Raw genomic sequence first — 15,657 nt, 5'->3', positions numbered from 1 at the left:
AATACACACAGTGTGCTGGAGGCGTTGAACAGGTCAAGCAGCATCTATGGATAGGAATAAACAATCGGCATTTCAGACTGAGAGCCTTCATCAGGACTGAATGCTCAGTTGTGCTGAAGGATCTCATCCCGAAACATCGACTGTTTATTCCTGTCCATAGATGCGACCTGACCTGATGAGCTACTCCAGCATATTGTGTATATTGCTCCATTAGAGAAATATAGAGTGAAGAAAGTTTATGATCAAAATCTGCAGCATTGGGACTGAGAACATATTAGATGTTTGATTATGACAGATTTTTCCAAAATGCATTCATGAAATTTAAAATGTTTTAATGCATTCATCAAATAGAATGTATTTTTATGATGCTACCTACTAAGGTATTTACTGACCTTTTGATATGATTGTGATGGGCGAAAACAGGCTGTCATAAGTGGGAGAAGTTGGGAGGATCAGACTGGGTCAGATTGAGGGTGATTGGAACTTTCCAGAACTAAATTGGAAGATCACTGTAAACCAAGCAACACAGCTGATAATTCATCCAGCACACCACCAAGAAATAGTGCCTTGCTGTGCAATCTTGATACATTGATAATGAGTACAAAATGGAAAATTTTGAAAAAACCCTGCTTTTTTGGAAAATTTCAGTTTTGGAATAGCTGGATATTGGATGTCAAATCACTATTATCTAGCATCTGATACTCTGCTCATAAAACTATGCACAGCCATCTCATATGACCTGTCTTTGACTTGCGTCTGATTAAACTCAATATGCAGGATTGCACTAAAACAGCCTTGATAGAGATACCACAAGATTACACCCATGATACCATAACAAGATGTAACAAAATCTGTCAAAGAGAAAGGGAAAAATACTAAGAAACTCAAAGAACAATCTGAAGGAATATATTAACTCAATAATAATAATAATAAGGGACATTTATAACATGGTTGTTTATAGTGTATTTTCTGAAAAGATCACTGAAAATAATTTACATGGCATTATAAAAACAGAAGGTTTTGCAATGACAATCAATTATATTTCACAAATCAATATTTAGATAGTTTTACTCATTTCAACAAATAATTAGAAAATTATGATTTTAATTGTTTTAATTGAAGTGGAAAATCTTTCAAAACAAAGACCACTGCAAACTGCATTTATTTAATTTAAATATAAAAGGCAGGCAACAGATTATAGACCATGTGCCAGTTCTCCTTGGTGGGTTAGAGGCTGAGACATGGGCATTAACATCTCAGGCAACCAGGCCTGGACTCAGCACGTAAGTGCAACATGAAGGTGGCTTAAGGAGATCTGGCATGTCACTAAACATGAAAATAAACTTCCACAGATGCACTGGAGAAAGTAATTCACTTGGTATCACGATCAGGTATGGAAATTCCGACTCAGAGGAAATGTAAGGTGCAGAGTGTAGTGGGCACAGCCCTTCCCAACATTAACAGCATCTGCAGGAGGCTCTGCACCAAGAAGGTGGTATCTATCATCATGAATCACCACCATCTGGGTCTTTGCTATCAACAGGCAGGAGGCAGAGAAACCTTAAGTCTCACAACTCCCAGGGTCAGGAACAGCTATTTCCTCTAACCATCAGTTTCTTGAATCAACCAGCATAACTACGCCTTTTGATCGAGGCACGACTGAGCAGGCGCGTGGATGTTACCGAGTTAGACCGGCGGGAAGAACTTAAAAAGAAGACAGCTTTATAGAGCGGGGTGTGCGACAGAGTAGAGGGTTTGACTGATGGTTTGAGATGTGTCTATTTTAATGCAAGGAGTATCATGAACAAAGTAGATGAGCTTAGAGCGTGGATCAATACTTGGAGTAATGATGTTGTGGCCATTACAGAGATTGGATGGCTCAGGGACAGGAATAGTTACTTCAAGTGCCAGGCTTTAGATGTTTCAGAAAGGACAGGGAGGAGGGCAAAAGAGGTGGGGGTATGGCACTGCTGATCAAAGATAGTGTCACAGCTGCAGAAAAGGAGGAAGTCATGGAGGGACTGTCTACTGCAGGGGTGGCCAACCTTTTACATTCCATGTGTCAATTTTTTCATGCACGAGTTCAGATACGCCATACAACTCTTGCACCCCATTCAATTTTTGTACAAATTTGTTAATATAGACCTGTTTAGCAGTTTTACCTGATATATTGATTTAATATAAAAACAAGATAAACATTACTTACCTTAATGAGACTTCTTTTAACAAATACATTTAAACTCAGTTTTTCACAATTCCTGACATTTAATCCTAGAAAACATACCCTGTTTTAGGTCAGTTAGGATCTATTTTAAGAATGTGAAATATCAAAATAATAGTAGAGAGAATGATTTATTTCAGCTTTTATTTCTTTCATCACTTTCCCAGTGGGTCAGAAGTTTACATTCGCTTTGTTTGTATTTGGTAGCATTGCCTTTAAATCGTTTAACTTGGGTCAAACGTTTTGGGTAGCCTTCCACAAGTTTCTCACAGTAAGTTGTTGGAATTTTGTTCCATTCCACAAGACAGAACTGTTGTAACTGAGTCAGGTTTGTAGGCCTCCTTGCTCACACACGCTTTTTCAGTTCTGCGCACAAATTTTCTATCAGATTGAGGTCAGGGCTTTGTGATGGCCACTCCAATAGCTTGATTTTGTTGTCCTTAAGCAATTTTGTCACAACTTTGGAGGTACGCTAGGGGTCATTGTCCATTTGGAAGACCCATTTGCGACCAAGATTTAACTTCCTGGCTGATGTCTTGAGATGTTGCTTCAATATATCCACATAACATTCCTTCCTCATGATGCCATCTATTTTGTGAAGTGCACCAGTCCCTCCTGCAGCAAAGCACCTCCACAACATGATGCTGCCGCCCCCATGCTTCACGGTTGGGATGGTGTTCTTCGGCTTGCAAGTCTCACCCTTTTTCCCTTGATGGTCATTATGACCCAACAGTTCAATTTTTGTTTAATCAGACCAGAGGACATTTCTCCAAAAAGTAAGATCTTTGTCCCCATGTGCACTTGCAAACTGTAGTCTGGCTTTTTTTATGGCGGTTTTGGAGCAGTGGCTTCTTCCTTGCTAAGCAGCCTTTCAGGTTATGTCGATATAGGACTCGTTTTAGCTAAGATAGACTGGCAAATGACACTTAAAGGATTGACGGTGGATATGCAATGGCAAGCATTTAAAGGTTGCATGGATGAACTACAACAATTGTTCATCCCATTTTGGCAAAAGAATAAATCAAGGAAGGTAGTGCACCCGTGGCTGACAAGAGAAATTAGGGATAGTATCAATTCCAAAGAAGAAGCATACAAATTAGCCAGAGAAAGTGGCTCACCTGAGGACTGGGAGAAATTCAGAGTTCAGCAGAGGAGGACAAAGGGCTTAATTAGGAAGGGGAAAAAAGATTATGAGAGAAAACTGGCAGGGAACATAAAAACAGACTGTAAAAACTTTTATAGATATGTAAAAAGGAAAAGACTGGTAAAGACAAATGTAGGTCCCCTGCAGACAGAAACAGGTGAATTGATTATGGGGAGCAAGGACATGGCAGACCAATTGAATAATTACTTTGGTTCTGTCTTCACTAAGGAAGACATAAATAATCTTCCAGAAATAGTAGGGGACAGGGGGTCCAGTGAGATGAAGGAACTGAGCGAAATACATGTTAGTAGGGAAGTGGTGTTAGGTAAATTGAAGGGATTGAAGGCAGATAAATTCCCAGGGCCAGATGGTCTGCATCCTAGAGTGCTTAAGGAAGTAGCCCAAGAAATAGTGGATGCATTAGTGATAATTTTTCAAAACTCGTTAGATTCTGGATTAGTTCCTGAGGATTGGAGGGTGGCTAATGTAACTCCACTTTTTAAAAAAGGAGGGAGAGAGAAACCAGGGAATTATAGACCGGTTAGCCTAACATCGGTGGTGGGGAAACTGCTGGAGTCAGTTATCAAGGATGTGATAACAGCACATTTGGAAAGTGGTGAAATGATCGGACAAAGTCAGCATGGATTTGTGAAAGGAAAATCATGTCTGACGAATCTCATAGAATTTTTTGAAGATGTAACTAGTAGAGTGGATAGGGGAGAACCAGTGGATGTGGTATATTTGGATTTTCAAAAGGCTTTTGACAAGGTCCCACACAGGAGATTAGTGTGCAAACTTAAAGCACACAGTATTGGGGGTAAGGTATTGGTGTGGGTGGAGAATTGGTTAGCAGACAGGAAGCAAAGAGTGGGAATAAACGGGACCTTTTCAGAATGGCAGGCGGTGACTAGTCGGGTACCGCAAGGCTCAGTGCTGGGACCCCAGTTGTTTACTATATTAATGACTTGGATGAGGGAATTAAATGCAGCATCTCCAAGTTTGCGGATGACACGAAGCTGGGTGGCAGTGTTAGCTATGAGGAGGATGCTAAGAGGATGCAGGGTGACTTGGATAGGTTGGGTGAGTGGGCAAATTCATGGCAGATGCAATTTAATGTGGATAAATGTGAAGTTATCCACTTTGGTGGCAAAAATAGGAAAACAGATTATTATCTGAATGGTGGCCGATTAGGAAAAGGGGAGGTGCAACGAGACCTGGGTGTCATTATACACCAGTCATTGAAAGTGGGCATGCAGGTACAGCAGGCGGTGAAAAAGGCGAATGGTATGCTGGCATTTATAGCGAGAGGGTTCGAGTACAGGAGCAGGGAGGTACTACTGCAGTTGTACAAGGCCTTGGTGAGACCACACCTGGAGTATTGGGTGCAGTTTTGGTCCCCTAATCTGAGGAAAGACATCCTTGCCATAGAGGGAGTACAAAGAAGGGTCACCAGATTGATTCCTGGGATGGCAGGACTTTCATATGAAGAAAGACTGGATGTACTGGGCTTGTACTCGTTGGAATTTAGAAGATTGAGGGGGGATCTGATTGAAATGTATAAGATCCTAAAGGGATTGGACAGGCTAGATGCAGGAAGATTGTTCCCGATGTTGGGGAAGTCCTGAACGAGGGGCCACAGTTTGAGGATAAAGGGGAAGCCTTTTAGGACCGAGATTAGGAAAAACTTCTTCACACAGAGAGTGGTGAATCTGTGGAATTCTCTGCCACAGGAAACAGTTGAGGCCAGTTCATTGGCTATATTTAAGAGGGAGTTAGATATGGCCCTTGTGGCTACGGGGGTCAGGGGGTATGGAGGGAAGGCTGGGGTGGGGTTCTGAGTTGGATGATCAGCCATGATCATAATAAAGGCGGTGCAGGCTCGAAGGGCCGAATGGCCTACTCCTGCACCTATTTTCTATGTTTCTATGTTTTACTGTGGATATAGATAGTTGTCTACCTGTTTCTTCCAGCAGCTTCACAAGGTCCTTTGCTGTTGTTCTGGGATTGATTTGCACTTTTCGTGCCACAGTACTTTCATCTCTAGGAGACAGAAAGCGTCTCCTTCCTGAGTGGTATGACGGCTGCGTGGTCCCATGGTGTTTATACTTGCATACTATTGTTTGTATAGATGAACGTGGTACATTCAGGCATTTGGAAATTGCTCCCAAGGATGAATCAAGACTTGACATCATTTTCTGACCTCAATCCAGTAGAAAATTTGTGGGCAGAACTGAAAAAGTGTGTGCGAGCAAGGAGGTCTACAAACCTGACTCAGTTTCACCAGTTCTGTCTGGAGGAATGGAACAAAATTCTAGCAACTTATTGTGAGAAGCTTGTGGAAGGCTACCCAAAATATTTGACCCAAGTTAAACAATTTAAAGGCAATGCTACCAAGTACTAACTCAGTGTATGTAAACTTCTGACCCACTGGGAAAGTGATGAAAGAAATAAAAGCTGAAATAAATAATTCTCTCTACTATTATTCTGACATTTCACATTCTTAAAATAGCGATCCTAACTGACCTAAGGCAGGGAATGTTTTCTAGGATTAAATGTCAGGAATTGTGAAAAACTGAATTTAAATGTATTTGGCTAAGGTGTATGTAAACTTCTGACTTCAACTGTATATTTTGTCTTCTTTTGATTTCTTCCTTTTTCTTAATCACATATTCTTTCCGTAGCTCAGACCCAAGCACTAACTTCAGTTTTCCTTCTATTTCAGTCTGATGTTGTGTTTTATAGAGTCTATTAAGATCATGTCTTCTATTATGTGAGAAAGTGTTTTCACAAACAATGCACAACTGTTTTCCTGACCTGCTATAAATAAGAACTCATATTCTCACTGTTCATTGAATTCACGCTTACTATCACTTTCTGCTTTTCTTTTGCACTGTGATGGGTAATTGAATGCAAATACAAGGCTTAATTTTCAAAAAAGTACAAAACTGCAAATGTTCACAAAGGACGAACAAAGCACAACTCCGTAGTGCACAAGTGGCAATTGTAAACTGACTGGCAAAAACCTGCGACGCACCGCTGGTGCAAAAGCCTGGCGCCTCAGGATCAAACAAATATTGATTGGCATCTCCCTAGAGTGAGGAGTTTGTTAGGCGTGTTCAGGAAAGTTACTTGACACAGTATGTAGATAAGCCCACAAGAGGACAGGCTGTACTTGACATGGTATTGGGAAATAAACTTGGTCAGGTATCAGGTCTCAGTGGGACAGCATTTTGGAGATAGTGATTATAATTCTATCTCCTTTACCATAGCATTGGAGAGGGATAGGAGCAGACAAGTTAGGAAATCATTTAAATGGATTAAGGGGAAATATGAAGCTATCAAGCAGGAACTTGGAAGCATAAATTGGGAGCAGATGTTCTCAGGGAAATGTACGGCAGAAATGTGGCAAATGTTCAGGGGATATTTGCGTGGTGTTCTGCATAGGTATGTTTCGATGAGACAGGGAAAGGATGGTAGGGTACAGGAACCGTGGTGTAAAAGGCTGTTGAAAATCTAGTCAAGAAGAAAAGCTTACGAAAGGTTCAAAAACTAGGTAATGATAGAGATATAGAAAATTATAAGGTTAACAGGAAGGAGCTTAAGAATGAAATTAGGAAAGCCAGAAGGAGCCATGGGAAGGCCTTGGCAAGCGGGAATAAGGAAAACCCAAACGCATTCTACAAGTATGTGAAGAGCAAAAGGATAAGACATGAGAGAATAGTGTGACAGTGGGAAAGTGTGTATGGAACTGGTGGAGGTACCTAACGAATACTTTGCTTCAGTATTCATTACAGAAAAGGACCTCGGCAGTTGTAGGGATGACTTACAGTGGACTGAAAAGCTTGAACATATAGACATTAAGAAAGAGGATAAGAAAGAGGCTTGAGCTTTCGGAAGGCTTCAAGTTGGATAAGTCTCCGGGACCGAATGAGATGAACTCCAGGCTACTGTGTGAGGCGATAGAAGAGATAGTTGAGCCTCTGGCAATGAACTTTGCATCATCAATGGGGATGGGAGAGGTTCTGGAGGATTGGAGGGTCATGGATGTTCTTCCCTATTCAAGAAAGGGAGTAGAGATAGCCCAGGAAATTGCAGACCAGTGAGTCTTACTTCAGTGGTTGGTAAGTTGATGGCGAAGATCCTGAGACACAGGATTTATGAACATCAGGAGAGGCATAATATGATTAGGAATAGTCAGCATGGCTTTGTCAAAGGCAGGTCGTACCTTACGAGTCTGATTGAATTTGTCGAGGATGTGACTAAGCACATTGATGAAGGTAGAGCAGTAGATGTAGTGTATATGGATTTCAGCAAGGCATTTGATAAGTACCCCATGCAAGGCTTATGAGAAAGTAAGGAGGAATAGGATCCAAGGGGACCTTGCTTTGTGGATCCAGAATTGGCTTGCCCACAGAAGGCAAAGAGTGGTTGTAGACAGGTCATATTCTGCATGGGGTTCAGTGATCAGTGGTGTGCCTCAGGGACCTGTTCTGGGACCCCTACTCTTCGTGATTTTTATAAATGACCTGGATGAGGAAGTGGAGGGATGGATTAGTAAATTTACTGATGACACAAAGATTGGGGGTGTTGTGGATAGTGTGGAGGGCTGTCAGAGGTTACAGTGGGACATCGATAGGATGCAAAATTGGGCTGAGAAGTGGCAGATGGAGTTCAACGTTGATAACTGTTTCATTTTGGTAGGTCAAATATGATGGCAGAATACAGTATTAATGGTAAGACACTTGGCAGGGTGGAGGATCAGAGGGATCTTGGGGTCCAAGTCCATAGGACACACAAAGCTGCTACACAGATTGACTGAGTGGTTATGAAGGCATACGGTGTATTGGCCTTCATCAACAGTGGGATTGAGTTCAAGAGCCGAGAGGTAATGTTACAGCTATACAAGACCCTGGTCAGACCCCACTTGGAGTACTGTGCTCAGTGCTGGTCACCTCACTACAGGAAGGATGGGGAAAATCATAGAAACAGCATAGAGGAGATTTACAAGGATGTTGCCTGGATTGGGGAGCATGCCTTCTGAGAATAGGTTGACTGAACTTGGCCTTTTCTCCTTGGAGCGACACAGGATGAGAGGTGACCTGATAGAGGTGTATAAAATGATGAGAGACATTGATCGTGTGGATAGTCAGAGGCTTTTTGCCAGAGCTGAAATGGCTAACAGGAGAGGGCACAGTTTTAAGGTGCTTGGAAGTACATACATAGGAGAAGTCAGGGGTAAGTTTTTTTTTTACACAGAGAGTGGCGAGTGTGTGAATGGGCTGCCGGCAACAGTGGTGGAGGTGGACACAATAGGGTCTTTTAAAAGACTCTTGGATAGGTACATGGAGCTTAGAAAAATAGAGGGTTATGGGTAACCCTAGGTAATTTCTAAAGCAAGTACATGTTCGGCACAGCATTGTGGGCCGAAAGGCCTGTATTGTGCTGTAGGTTTTTTCTGTTCTCTGTGTTCTAATCCTAACCCTACCTCAGCAATATAAAACTACGGACCACCTCTCGTACTACCATGGTCTAGTCTCTGAATCTGTATTTTTTTTCCCCTAATGTCTTTTGCGCATTGTTTATCTCTTCACTGTCTTGTATAAAGTATGTATACCTTTATATTCTTTGTAATGTCTGAACCTGTGTTGCTGCTGCAAGCAAGCTTTTCATTGTACTTGTATCTCACTGGACCTGATTTGAACTACATACAACTAAAACTGTTGACATGGTGAAACCAGCTATGATGTCTATCAATGCTGTGGCTCAGACCTAATTGTTACTTAGGTTCATAGGGATGGTTTTGCGAACAGCGTATGGAGATAGGGGTCAGGTTAGGGCTCAGGGACAGGGATGAGGGAAAGCTAAAGGTCAGAGGCAGTAAATGAAAAGTCAGTGGCAGGAGTCAGTGTTCGGAGTCCAGGTTGGAGCACTGCACGGTCAAAAGTCAACAATCCTGGAGGTCAAGTCAGCAGGTGCTGAAGAGGCCAGCATTGCCAGTGGTCTGTATAGGCAGGAGGCATGAGGGTCTACAACCTTGAATCCAGGTTGGCAAGTCTTTAGGTCAGAGGTCCACGTGAGTCTGGACATTGAGATCTGAAGGTCAAACGCCTGACTGGCAACTTTTGGGGTTGAGGCCCAAAGGTCAAACCCGTGATCAGCAAGTCCTGATGGCCAAAGTTCCTTAATCCCAAAGGGTGGGTTTTCAGGTGCTGAAGACGAAGACCAGCGATCCTCAGGTCAGTGAGGTCTGTACAGGCATAGACCACCCCCACCTCACTGGGTCAGAGGACGAAGCACGTCTGGAAACTGAGGCCCAAAAAATCGTGACTGGCGAGTTCTGGGGTCTAGACCCAGCAGTTAGCGAAAGCCGAAGGTCGAAGTGCTCAGCACAATGAGTCCAGAGCTTGAAGCCTGGAGGTCAAAGACCGAGTTCAGTGAGTCCCAGAGATGGCAGCCTCAAGGTTGAAGCCCCTGGGTTGGCTTGTCTGGAGGGCAGACACCCAATGCCTGGGCTAGGGACTAGAAGTTAGAGGGGGGAGGGTGTGTGTGATTGTGTGTAAGGGTGAGAAAAGGGCTTGTCTGTTGTTGCCGCTGCTTATGTTGTTCTGCTGAACGGTGTGGGCATGGTATGTTGACGCCAGAATGTGTGAATGTGGCGACATTTGTAGGCTGCCCCCAGCATATCCATTTTTCGTTGTTAACAGAAACAACACATTTTATAGTATGTTTCGATGTACATGTGATAAATAAATCTGAATTTGAAATCTGATATTGGGGGAAAAAAAGACCTGGACAGGTGAGGAACACCATAAATTATTCAGTTTGCATTAACAATTCCAATACCTGCACAGTTGAATATCAGATAAACAAAATTCTATCTGCAGAAATATCCATTCAATAGAATGGATCTATTTAAGCATGAATATTTTGTTCTGATTAATTCTACTTAATTTACTTGACTCGAAATTAACTACAAATCTGAAATATCAAATGGAATTCTCAAATACCAACTGCAAATTGGACAACTACTCATTTTTAGATTAATAGCAGGACTTGCTTTTATTATAAGTTTCTTTGGTGCCTTCATACTGCATATTTCTCTTTTGTTGTTCTGAGAATAAGATTGGTCCAGATTTTACAATCAGATACAGTGTGACAATGATTGCCACTGAACTTGAAGAAAGACATCAACAGAACTTAATGATCTCCACTTTTTTGACCTTGGTTACCAATATTCTTATATTGATTGGGAAACTTGACATCCTGAGAATGTCACCAAACAACAGAACACATGATTCTCAAAACCAGGAAGACGAGGCAAATACTTTGGTTAATATTTTAAAGACTTTACATTGACAGATGATTGAGATGTTATATATAAAATCTGAAATATGAGTAAATTTAACTTAAGACAATTAAAAGGCACTTGAAGAAATTTTTATGGGAAATGATCTATGTAAGACTATATCTACATGATTTAGTATTTTTAAAAGGACTTGCTAAGCATTAAATATGGCATTAAAACTCATTTCACAGTGAAACTGTTTCAAGTTATTTTACAATATAAATGTCAAATTCTTTAATACTCAACCATTTTTCTTTATTTTGGTAAACAGTGCAAGACACTGAATATGATTAAATCATTGACAATGGGCAATTTTCCATTAAACTACATACAGAAACATGACAAACATTGATAATGTTGCTATCATAACAACTGTAAAATCAGGGTCAATATATTCTTCCCAAATATCTTCAGGTTTAAACTTTAAAAATATGAAAATATGGACTGTTTAAAGAGCTTATTGGACTTGTTGAACCCAAAGATTTCAATCATGTAAAACTGCTAGAGTACACAAACACCAAGGGCAACTATTTAATAAAATGTAATTCTGGCAATCTTGATAGAAAATTCTTTCGTAAATAGATAAAAGTTCAAAACCATAAAAAGTGAAAATAATCTTAAAAGTGTTTTCGTCATTAATGTTCATTACTAAAATTAGTTACAAATAGCGATAAATTTGAGCTTAAATTTGTTGTTCTAATTTATGTTTTAACTTTGTGAAAGTGATATCAGGCCACTGAACTGATGTGAAAATTAACAACTATTTTTGAAGTTACATGACTGATGGATCAACCTGTCAGAATAAAATCCCACTGGAAGAACCTCTTATCCAGCAAATGAGGAAATTATGTTTCTTCCAATGAACCAATCACTTCAGATACATCTATTGATAGATGGAAATCCAGACCTTACTTGAAAATGTATCAAACACCTCCCAGAAAGTGACTTCAAGGTCAGCAATAAGTGTGTCTAACCATTTCCCCCTATAAAACATCAACATTCAGTCCCACGCTTTAGTGTGTTTGATGTACTTAGTAACTTGTACACCAACTCCAGCTGGATTTGTTTGGACTGTTTTATTCTAACACCTAGTTTAACATTAGAACAGTCAGAGTTTGTTAATACAGTTTGCATTTATAATTCATATAAAATGGTTTCTACCTCCTTTCAAACAACAGGGCTAATTTTGTTACAATCTTCTTTGTAACTCTATTATTGAATAGAAAGGATAATTGAAAGTATAGAAATTAACATCAATATCTCCATAGGAAAACTTCCAGTAAACAAAATATTAGATTTGAAACACACATTACAGGCAAAAATGTAACAAACTGGGTTCTATGTCTACATTTTACTCTGCAAATAATTACAAAAAATCTTAGCAAAATGTTTTCATTCAAAACATTACTTTCAGAAGCATTTGTCAAAGGTGAGGAGGCAGTTAAGACCGTCACATTGGATTAATTAAATCACAGCTTATTTTGGGAGACAGGATAATAGTTGATCTCATTCCCTCTGTCATCCATAACCTAAATCCAAACTTTCTGACAATCTCAGGGACATTCTGTGAACCAAGGCATATTTGTAGAGAGGCAAAGGGAATTAAAGGTTTCAACGCCTGTCTACTTACTACAAGGTCTTCCACGGCACATAATTAATTGTGATATTTGCTTGAAGAGCATCAATAATGTGAACATTTTACAAACTACATCTATTCTCTGACAATAATCTGTGACTGATAAATGACTGAGCAGGACTGAGCTCTCTTAAGCATACAGTGTAAACGGAGACAAGGGTTTTTATTCCAAAATAATTTGTATAGTGTGGCAATAAAAATCTTCCACTTAAGTACATACTTTAGTCTTAAATATCCTACACCGAATTTGTAATATTTAGGAAGCACACACTTTCATCAGATCAAATTATTCAGTAACTTGTATCTTGAAGTATTTAAGGGTGTAATGGAGAGAAACCTCCAAAATTAAAGTTGTTTTAGCTCTGCTTCATGTGCCTTAAATTAATTCTCACTGTTGGGCTAAAATTTGCCTGTTACCTATATCCTCTCTGCAAACGTTTCTTAAACTTGTCTGATTTTGCCACTTACTGTAATAGCTTTCCTGATTTCCAAACCACATTGTAACAAGGTGCACTGCCTTTACCTATTATCAACTATCTAAAAACTTAAAATATCAGCATTTTACTAATCAATGGGCTCACTTTAATAATAATACATTGTGAATATTAATTCTGGTCTGCAAAATGAATATATCATTGCTTCAACTTTAATCTTAAAAATGCTTTTCAATTAATGAAAGAGCCATGTAATGCTCAAGTAAAGATCAAGGAACAGAGAATTAAAAAAAACACAGCAGCTTAGGATATAGAGGGGTCAGCGGACCCCAGGTTAGGATCCCCAATCTCGGAGATGGTGGGTTACTATAATTTAGATCACTTTTAAATTGAACTGTCTTCTAGTCCAGCAGTATCCAGTACAAAAGGCAAGACAAGTAACGATGAAACTGAAAGAATGCCTTTTGCATTCTTCGATATTGCATTATTTTTTTTTCCAAGAGAATCTTACCTCCTAACTTTTTGGCAAAATGTAATAATATGTTCTGAAGCAAAGTCCAAGGAAAAATTATTAATGAAAGATGTTGTGCTGCTGTAAACAACACTCTCTCAATTAGTCCTTGCATTAAAAAGTGTATCCTTGGATTATCTGAAAGTGTTTCTCAAATGACAAATTAATTTTGCAATACTTACTACAGTGCAATCATCTTTATGATCTACTTAGATATCAGGTTAAAACCAATCCTGATCAAGGCCAGTTCCAACTGGGCTCAAAGCTAAGAACATACTAGCCCCAGCATTTTCACAAATTAGGCCAAACATAGCTTTGTTTAAAACCTTGTCCCAGGCACACAGCAGGTGCCCATTTATTCTGACATTATCAGTCATATGCATCTAAATTATCCCCAAGCAAAACCCTTCGCAGGGTCCATTCCTTTCCCCTCATCTTCCATTTAAACTCACTATGATGCATTCTGAAGACTTCCTGAGCCTTTTCTTCGGATCTCCATGCCCATTTCAGCATGATCGTTGTACAGCAACTGTCTAGATACACACACCCCAAAAGCAATCCTTTGTCCCAACATGAGCCAATCTACTGTATTTGTGGGGTGACAGAACACCTTGTTCCAAACTATAAAGTGCTGCGTCAGCCCAAAGTCTAATGATACATGACCCAAATATATCATTGGGTTCAAATTAGTTAGCCATCTCCAAAGGAAATGGCCCATAAACAGAAATTGTAATACTGTTCTTCTAGCTTACTGGAACAAATATTTCTTTTTTCTAAAGAAGTGTCAAATCTATTCACCTGTATAAAGTTCCAACATCTTAGCTTTAACATTAGGATAAAAACTTGACCTTGGTAGCTCTTGCTGAACATGGAATCAGACTTCAGAAGCAGCCAACAACAATGAACAGCTGCATTATGGACATGCAGTCAGTGCAGACTACAGAGGACAAATTTCTACCCAATTATCTCTAACAGTATAGAATGCTCCTTTCGTACCACGTTATTTTAAAGCTCTTTCATGTTATTTGCCATGGCTGTGTTCACAAGGAATATTAAATTTCAAAGGATTTTGTAAAGTTGTGCATCACACAAAATATCACACATTAAAATATTTTAGAGACTCATCTTCAAATGAATGAAAATTTCAAGTTGGCTTCACCATATAACAAATGTGTATTCTTAGTCCGTCAACATAACCTGAGCTGCTGAAGGGGAGCTAATTTGCTCCAAAATTGCCAGCTAACTTTGATGCACATGCGTTAGAGAACAGACTGACATATAGGATGACAGTGTGGTACTCTAGTTGCAGCAAGGCAGATCGCAAATCATTCCGTGATTAAGGCGGCTCAGCACGTCATTGGGACTCAACCACTGGACCTGGAGACAATCTACAACTCTCGATGGCACACAAGTAATATCATTAAAGAGCCATCCCTTCCCAGACACTGTCTGTTCAGTCACCTGCCAACTGGTAGGAGATACAGAAACATCTTAACCAAGACAGAAAGACTGAAAAACAGCACCTTTGCGAGGACTGTTGTGCTGCTGAATACACTCCAGCTTACCACTTGGCCTTTGAGTGTTATGGACTATCAAAGTCACTTGATGCATGTAAATATGGGATTTTTTAAAAAGTTAAGCCATATAAATATGCATTATAAATATCTGTTTTGCACAGACTGGAGTAGCACAGCAATCTTGTTTTCTTGAGCAACGACAATAAAGTTCTATTCTATTCTACTCTCGCACTTTTTCAACACCACTTTGATGAGCATCTGACTTATCTGTTTAAAGTGGTTGATCATTTTATTTTTAATTACCTGCAATCAAAATTATTCAGCATTGGTACTTCAGCAACCTGTTGATCTTCTGGTTGCAGTTCACAAACGGCATCTGAAATTTTCTGCTGGTCGTTAGGATCAGTGATTCCAATCTGAATAAAAAAATAAAAAAGCTACAATTTATGCTCACACTATGTCACTGTCAATGAAGGACCATCCATGCTGTCATTCTTCTCCACAAATTTAACCTTAGGGCAATGATAAATGTTTCAATTCCTTTACTTAATAGCATTCAGAAAATTAACTATCATGTTACAGATATTTATTAATTTTGATTGGAAGCTGAACAAAGCTTTAATTTCCACTGTAAATTGTTAACAATCCTAATATTTATACTGAACTCACTATACCTCCTTTCCTTCTACACTGTCTACCTAGGGAATCTGTCAGATGATTTTCATCTCCATCTCAGATTTTAATCTTTATTCCCTCTTCTCAGGAATCACCACTGTATTTTATTTCTTGTCCAAGTCACTTACCTAGAATGGTCCCCAATCTTACTGCTTCATCTCAAGTTCTGCAACA

General features: G+C 39.7%; 1 protein-coding gene across 2 annotated transcripts in view; it reads right to left on the bottom strand.

Annotated features, from left to right (window-relative positions):
* Nucleotides 1-15,657, bottom strand: part of asz1 (ankyrin repeat, SAM and basic leucine zipper domain containing 1) — a 94,988-nt gene that overhangs the window by 15,413 nt on the left and 63,918 nt on the right. For both annotated transcript variants that reach the window (XM_072269361.1, XM_072269362.1), the window contains exon 10: nt 15,112-15,224. In XM_072269361.1, the coding sequence (XP_072125462.1) occupies nt 15,112-15,224 (113 nt within the window). The remainder of the gene's footprint in view (nt 1-15,111; nt 15,225-15,657) is intronic.

Source organism: Mobula birostris, chromosome 9 (genome assembly GCF_030028105.1).
Source record: "Mobula birostris isolate sMobBir1 chromosome 9, sMobBir1.hap1, whole genome shotgun sequence".
In the NCBI taxonomy this organism is placed as follows: domain Eukaryota; kingdom Metazoa; phylum Chordata; class Chondrichthyes; order Myliobatiformes; family Myliobatidae; genus Mobula; species Mobula birostris.
This window is presented reverse-complemented; position numbering and strand designations above follow the sequence as displayed.